The sequence below is a fragment of the Salpingoeca rosetta genome, assembly GCF_000188695.1.
Source record: "Salpingoeca rosetta unplaced genomic scaffold supercont1.36, whole genome shotgun sequence".
Taxonomy (NCBI): Eukaryota; class Choanoflagellata; order Craspedida; family Salpingoecidae; genus Salpingoeca; species Salpingoeca rosetta.
In genome coordinates, this window is record NW_004754898.1 from 188,558 (window position 1) to 195,881 (window position 7,324).

Here is a 7,324-nt window from a genome sequence, read left to right on the forward strand (position 1 = left end):
ACAGTGAGCGGCACGTAGCACACGTCAAGTGCAGGCACGCCGGCAGCAACGCGTGCACTGATGGTGAAGCCTTCGTTAGTGGTGGTGTTGCTGAGCGCCACAAACCCGCCGCCAACGAAGAATGCAGGCTGCAGCTCGCCCAGCGCATCATGGCTCGCGTCAAATGCGGTGAACGGCTGCGAGAATGTTGGCAGGGGATTCTCGGGTGTGAGCTCCTTAAGCCCAGCCAGGATGGCAGCGTGCCGGCGCTGCTGGTCAAAGGCAAACCCATACGTGTACCGTTGCTCGTCCACGACATGTGCTGTCATGTGCACCGCGTCCGCAAACTCAATGATAAACTTGCGTGTGGTCGCAACATCGCGATAGGCCGAGTGCTGTGTGGAGGACTGAAACGCCAGAAACTCCTGGCCCAGGTCACTCGAAAACGCCGTGTCAGGGGCGAGTGTTGTGACCATGCGCCCGTCCAGCGCTTGCACAACAGCCGAAGAAAACGTGCTTGCAGCAAACGCACTGTGCCCCAATATCCACAGCCACGGCTCGGCCAGCATGTCGCGTGCCAACGCCTCGTCCAACACGTTGCTCACGTCAGGCGTGTACCTGCCAGTTGAATACATGGGAAAATTTCAGGGAGTGTGAGGATTCGTATTGTGGTGTTTGCAGGTGTGGTTGAGATACAGCAGGTCTTGCTAGCTTCGGAGGTGGCATGGGGAGGAGTACAATGAACGACAACGAGACACAACAACAACAACACACATACACAAACGCACGCGCACACAACAAGACACACACAACAACGCACGCGCACACACAACAACGCACGCGCACACACAACAACACACAAGCACACACATCACAAACTGACCCTGAGATGTAGACGTTGGGGGAGCCGGCCTCGATGATGCGATCAAGCATATCGCGGATGGAAGTTGTGTTGCCAAACGGAAGCTCGAGTCGCACCTCAATCCCGGCCTTTCGCATGACGTCAACAAACGCAGCGGCAAGCTCCATGTGCGCTGGCACGCTGTCGTAGACCACCGTGACACATGTGATGCCCAGCTGTTGCGCAATGCGACCTGCGACCTGCCCCTGGATTGTCGTGGGCAGGGCAAGCCGGAAGACGGTGGGGTAGACCTGCTTGTTCGAGAGGAGGGCTGTTGCTGTACCGGGTGCTACTGTTGGCACGCCATCCCGTGCTGTGATGCGACCAAATTCCAGCGTACAGTGGCTGCTGCCGGCGCCTATCACCACATCGGGCACTGCCCCCTCGTAAATGCCCTCTGCACAGCCTGTTCTGTACGCGTCCACGGTTCGCACGTTTAGAGCTATGTGCGGGTGTTTCAGTGTCATAAACTCCAACGCCGCAGTCATGTATGCGTCAATTGGATTCAACACGTCGCTAAAGAAGGACGCAGACCTACGTGTGGTATGAGCGTGTGTTTTTGTGTGTGCGTTTGTATGCGTGTGTGTGTGAGGGTGTGTGTTTGTGTATATTTGTGAGTGTGTGTGTGTGTGTGGATGTATGTTTGTGAGAGCGTGTGTGTGTGTGTGGATGTGTGTGAGTGTGTGATTGTGTGGGTGTGTGAGTGTTGCATGCGCAAGTTACACCACATCACAATCCCCTTCCAGCGATGAACACCGCCACTGCCTATCACGGAGTCAGCGTGTGGCAGCGGACAAATGCAAGGACAGCGAGCGCACCTCTCAAATGTGACAATGGTGTCGACGGCAACTGGAGAGCGGGCGTGCGGAAAGAGGTTGAGATGGGCACGATCAAGCAGCAACACGGGCTCGTCCCACTCCTCCATCAGGGCATTGAAGTATGTCAGCCCGCTGTCCGTCTACACGTGGTGAGGTGAGGTTGTGGTGTGATATGATCAGGTGAGCAGGAGGTGATGTTGGTTGTGATATGATCAGGTGAGCGGGAGGTGATGTTGGTGCGTGGTGTAATACAATGAAGTGAGAGGGAGCGGTGATGGCGCAGAACAAAACAAGTGTGTGCATGTGGATACGAAGGCAGGAGGAGCGGGACAGAAATCAAGGGTGTGAACGCGTGGACGCTCAAATACAAAAGAGCTGCGGGCACAAGCACATACGCAACGATACACACAGGCACACGTACGGGCACGCATGTTTGGCAAAGCCAATAAACGCGCGCACAAGCACGCACACGTGAGCGCGCACCTCGTTGGCTGGCGCGGAGACAATGACGCGTTTTGTGTTTGCCTGCAGGATGTACTCGCCAGGCCGCAACACGTGGAGGGGCAGGGTGGACACGACAACCGATGTGGTGGGTACGCCCATCAATGGCAGTGCTGGCAGCAACAAAGGCGTGCTCCCGGTCAGGCGAAGACCAATGCTGACACGCACACGCACCATGCCCGCGATGGTGTCGAACAGCGTGGTGTCAAAGTGGTTTCGTACATCGATAATGTTTGCCGTGGCGGCGCGAAGTGCATCGTGATCAATGCGGCTGTTGGCTGCAGCCCAGCCGCCCCCGTGCGATGTCAGCACCAGCGTACACGCCTCAAGCGCAGTCTGGCATCGTGGGTTGTGTGTGTGTGTGTGTGTGTGTGTGTGTGCGTAGCGTGAGTGCAGGATGATTGCCACCCCTTGGCCTCAAAACTACACAGTGTAGCCGATACCAGGATCCCTCCACCGCACATATCCACACACAGCACCCTTGTGCACACAGTCACGCACATACACGCGTGAATGTGTGCACCGCTCACCGCCACTTCGCCGTGCCCGCTTTCCAGCAGTCGCTGCACAACGGCATTGATGTCCGCTGACAGCAGATACGGCAGCCACAGCAGCACATTCCTGGGCACGATGTGCATGTTGGAAGCGGGGGATAACGTAGGATGACGGAGAGAGACGGCATGAGAATGGTGGAGTGGTCATCAGGTTGAGCGTGGTGGAAAACATTGGCCTTGGTTAAACATCAGTGTACGCACACGCACACACACACACACAAAGGAACAAAACAACATGCACATACATGCACAAAGGGACAAAACAACATGCACATACATGCATGCACGCATACACACGCGTGCGCGGGTACACATAAACACACGCAAACACACACACACACACACAAGCAAACACACACACACACATCCACGCACATCCATACAGCTTCAAACACATGTGCGCATGGACGCACCCTTTCTTCATAAAGCCTGCGTTGTGTGCAATGATGACAGCCTGAACAGTTTCATCTACACCGTTCGCAAAGAGGACGCCGATGTGGTGGTTGCTTCGCCATGGCTCAATGCACGGCGTAGCGCTCAGAGCATCCTGTCGAAAGCGAACCTCAATGCCCTGACGCAACATGAAAACACATGGATGACAAGACAGCGCAAGCGATGTAGGTGGTGGTGGTGGTGGTGGTGAGATGGTGCCACAACACCACTCGCCCACACATATGCAACACATGAAACACATGTGAAGCGGTCAAGGAAAGTCACGAGGGATGTACGCAGGCTGAAGACAGTCAGCGCTTGTTCAACAACACGCACGCGCTCGACGCACCCAAACGTAAAGGCAGGGATGGAACATGCACTCGCGCAACCACACACACACACACACACGCATACTCCTCAGTTGCGTTCCATTGTATGACACACACACACACACCTCGTTGCGGAGCTGTGTGACAAGGTTGAGCTGACCAGAGGTCAAGTCAGCGGGCGAGCACTTGGACGAAAGGGCGACGAGGGAGTCCCAGTGCCAGGCCTTGAGCAGCTGAACCACTCGCGACCCCCAGACAGAGTTGACCTCCGAATCCAATACCGTGCAGTCTACGCGACACGAATGCGCGTGTGTGTGTATGCATGTGTGTGTGCAAGTTCGCGGTGGTTGCGGTTACAATGGTGTGACACGGATGGCCATCAAACCAATTATGGCACAATTTGCGGTCGCACACGCTCGAGCACACACACACACACATACGCACACACACACAAACACACACACACACACATACGCACACATACACTCACATACGCACACACTCACTCACACACACACACACACGCACGCACACACGCACGCACACACGCACGCACACCAACCTGAATGGGTGAAAGATATCTCTGAGATTGTTGTTACGATGCACAGCTCACTGTCCTGGGCCTCAAGCTCTGGTGTTGTGGTCGGGGTGAGCAGCTGCACATTGTAATATGGCTGGAGAGCAGCGTCGATGTTGGTAACTGCATACGCCGCTCCCGCCTCCAGGATGGGCAGGCGTTGGATCAGCTCGCGTCCCTTCACGCGCACCTCCACACGTGTGTCGGCCCTCGCTGGCAAAGACGCCGTGGAGACGATGGCCGCCACCACATGCAGCAGCGACAGCAACCACCGCATCATGCATATGCCGGCTGTGCGTGTTTGTGTGTGTGTGTGTGTGTGTTTGTGAGTGAGTGAGTGTGTGTGTTTGTGTGTGTGTGAGTGAGTGAGTGAGTGAGTGTGTGTGTGTCTGTGTGTGTGTGTGTATGTATGTGTGTGTGTGTGTCTGTGTGTCTGTGTGTGCGCAAGAATCACACACCAACGTCCCTCACAGCAAGAGCAAAACAGATCGCGATGGCAAGCGAATTAATTGTGGCAGGCAACAACACACACACACACACACACATACACACACACACACACACACACACGCACAGACACACTCACGACTTCTTCCTCTGTCTCACCCCACCAACTTGAACGTGTGTTGCTTGCTGATTGCTGACGACTTTTTGTTGCGTTCTTGCATCGCTGCGTGCGTTTAGCCCACTTAAATGACGTCATCATCTGTATCAAGTACTGCTGAGTCAGCGAAAATCGCGTTCTTGGACTGGCGGAGGACTCTGCGCTGCTTTCGCTGCCTTTGCAGAGGGCTGTTGAGGGTGTGGTTTTTTCCTTGTTGTGTGTGACGACGCTCCTGTGCTTGCTTATCACCTCTGCTTTTGCATCACCAGTTCCAAGCGTATCAGGCAGTGTGTCCTGGCACGAAGCGCGAGGGAGACGGGAGGTCGGACACAGGAGAGAGAAATGCAGGCTGTTGGCGGTGTTGGCGGTGTTGGCGGCGTTACGGCCGCTGTTGCGGCGGCGGTGCTTGTGCTTGGCTTGGTTGGCCTGGTCACAGCCGCTGGCAAGCCGCTCTCACCCACCATCAGCGACTACGATGAGGTACGCCAATGTGTGTGTGTGTGTGTATGGGTGTGCTTTGTTGTACTCTGTATTCTGTTCATGATCGCTTCTTCCGTTGAGCCATTGCTCTTGACATTCAATCGCATGCACCTTTTCCAACAGGTTCATCTGGACGTGAATGACATGCAGCACCGCCATCGTCGCGCACGACAGCACACCCAACAGGGTCCCATGCAGGTATCATACTGCATTTGTGCGTATGGTTGTGTGTGTGTGTGTGTGTGCTTTGGTGGGTTTGTGATGTAGTCGTTGCACTTTTGTTCATTCAATCACGGCACTTACATTGCTTTGCTCACCTCATTGATCGTCATGCTTTGGTCGTTGTTCCACGTGTGCAGGTGGAATTCTCTGCCTTTGGAAAGGACTATGTTCTGGACATGCGCATGTCCCACGACATGTTTGGGGACGGCTTCACCATCGAGGTTCGTGTGTGCGGGGGGGGGGGTGTACGTATGTGTGTGCGTGTGTTTGTGCGTGTATGAAAGCGACGCGTTGCCCTTGCGGACGCATGTAGATTGCGTGCAGTCTCATATTCACCTTGCTCCTGTCACCCCATCACAAACAGCGCCACACAGATGAAGGGGTCAAGTTGGCTCGTATGGACATGCACATTTTCTTCCGAGGAGAGGTGGCTGGTGAGTTCCAGTGGGTGCGTATTTGTTTGTTTGTTTGTTTGTTTGTTTGTTTGTTTGTTTGTTTGTTTGTTTGTGTGCGTGTGTTTGTTTGTTTGTTTGTTTGTTTGTGTGCGTGTGTTTGTTTGTGTGCGTGTGTGTGCGTGTACGTGTGCGTGTGTTTGTTTGTCTGTTTGTGTGCGTGTGCGTGTTACGTGCGTTTGTTTGTGCATGTTTGGTTGTTTTTTTGCTTCTGCTTCTTTCGTGCGATGTTCGTTGGGACGCGCGACACGTGGTGTGTTCTTGCGAACGGCAACTGTCATCATGCACACCTTCCCTCCTCCTCCCAATCACACACACACATACACGCCTCTCGTCCACGCGTGCAGGTGAGGAAGGCAGTGATGTGCGGGCAACGGTGACGGACGGCGTATTCAAGGGCACCATCCGAACAGGTGGCGACATCTTGTATCTGGAGCCGGCACACCGCTTCTCCCGTGACATTGCCACGAGCCACGTCGCATATTGGGCCTCCAGTGTCAACCTCACCAGCCCACACGACCACGACCATAGCAAGGTGCGCAATGGTGGTGGTGGTGGTGGTGGTGGTGGTGGAGAATGCATGAGCGCAAAGGTCATTGGGGTGCATTGCGTTGGCGCTTCGTTACTGTGGTCTTGTTTTGGTCTTGTTTTGGTCTTGTTGTGGTGATGGGTTGAAGTACCAACCAAGGAAATGAGTAAGCCAAGTTTCATTGCTCCCTCACGCATCTCCTCCACATCCTGACCACTAATGCGTGTATGATTCTCATCACCACCACTGTCACCACCAACGCAATGCTGTCGCCTGTGTCTCAGGTGTGTGGCGTTGACTCGCATTCGCACGACAGCGAAATTGAGGCCATCCTTGATCGCATGCGCCGGGCAGACCACAAATACATGAAGTGAGCACACACGTGTCAAGTGGTGGTGGTGGGATGTAGAAGGGGATTGGTGTTGTTGTGGGATGCGGGAGAGGGTTGTTGTTGTTGTGGGATGTGCGAGATACTCGCGTACTTGTGCTTGGCGACAGCAAATTGTTTGTTTCTTTGCTTGTTTGCTTGTTTGTTTGTGTGTGTGTGTGTGTGTGTGTGTGTGTGTGTGTGTGTGTGTGTGTGTGTGTGTGTGTGTGTGTGTGTGTGTGTGTGTGTGTGTGTGCGAACACGACCCACCTTTGCAACACCACTATCAAACACCAACCCCACATTGACCACGCTTCCCATGCCGACACACCTTTCGTTGCCTGCAGGCAATACCAGCGCCGGCAGCGCCGCGGGTTTCAGGGCGACCCCACCAAGACCACGTGCCAGATGGCGCTCGTGTCTGATCACCGCTTCTTCGCAACAACTGGCGAATCCGACGCAGGCACCACCGCGCAAGTGTAAGTTGCGCGCAATTCGAGGGATGGGAAAGAGGGAGAGGGAGGGTGTGTGTGTATGTTTTGCGTGCTGTAGGTATGTACTTGTGTGCGTGTGCTCTGT

General features: G+C 54.6%; 2 protein-coding genes across 2 annotated transcripts in view; one reads left to right on the top strand and one right to left on the bottom strand.

Annotated features, from left to right (window-relative positions):
• The window catches only part of PTSG_10316 (TK/EPH protein kinase), a 10,463-nt gene extending 5,693 nt beyond the window's left edge, over window positions 1-4,770 (bottom strand). Inside the window, exons 1-9 of the mRNA XM_004988310.1 lie at window positions 4,703-4,770; window positions 4,077-4,382; window positions 3,640-3,803; window positions 3,167-3,324; window positions 2,730-2,820; window positions 2,182-2,535; window positions 1,699-1,838; window positions 863-1,414; window positions 1-597 (exon numbers count right to left, since the gene is read on the bottom strand). The exon at window positions 1-597 is cut by the window's left edge and continues 569 nt beyond it. Of these exons, the coding sequence (XP_004988367.1) occupies window positions 1-597; window positions 863-1,414; window positions 1,699-1,838; window positions 2,182-2,535; window positions 2,730-2,820; window positions 3,167-3,324; window positions 3,640-3,803; window positions 4,077-4,371 (2,351 nt within the window). The 5' untranslated portion in view covers window positions 4,372-4,382; window positions 4,703-4,770. The remainder of the gene's footprint in view (window positions 598-862; window positions 1,415-1,698; window positions 1,839-2,181; window positions 2,536-2,729; window positions 2,821-3,166; window positions 3,325-3,639; window positions 3,804-4,076; window positions 4,383-4,702) is intronic.
• A 95-nt stretch (window positions 4,771-4,865) lies between these two features.
• PTSG_10317 (uncharacterized protein) overlaps window positions 4,866-7,324 on the top strand; it is a 9,726-nt gene continuing 7,267 nt past the window's right edge. Inside the window, exons 1-7 of the mRNA XM_004988311.1 lie at window positions 4,866-5,175; window positions 5,299-5,373; window positions 5,535-5,618; window positions 5,762-5,831; window positions 6,197-6,384; window positions 6,663-6,748; window positions 7,093-7,222. Coding sequence (XP_004988368.1) covers window positions 5,038-5,175; window positions 5,299-5,373; window positions 5,535-5,618; window positions 5,762-5,831; window positions 6,197-6,384; window positions 6,663-6,748; window positions 7,093-7,222 — 771 coding nt within the window. The 5' untranslated portion in view covers window positions 4,866-5,037. The remainder of the gene's footprint in view (window positions 5,176-5,298; window positions 5,374-5,534; window positions 5,619-5,761; window positions 5,832-6,196; window positions 6,385-6,662; window positions 6,749-7,092; window positions 7,223-7,324) is intronic.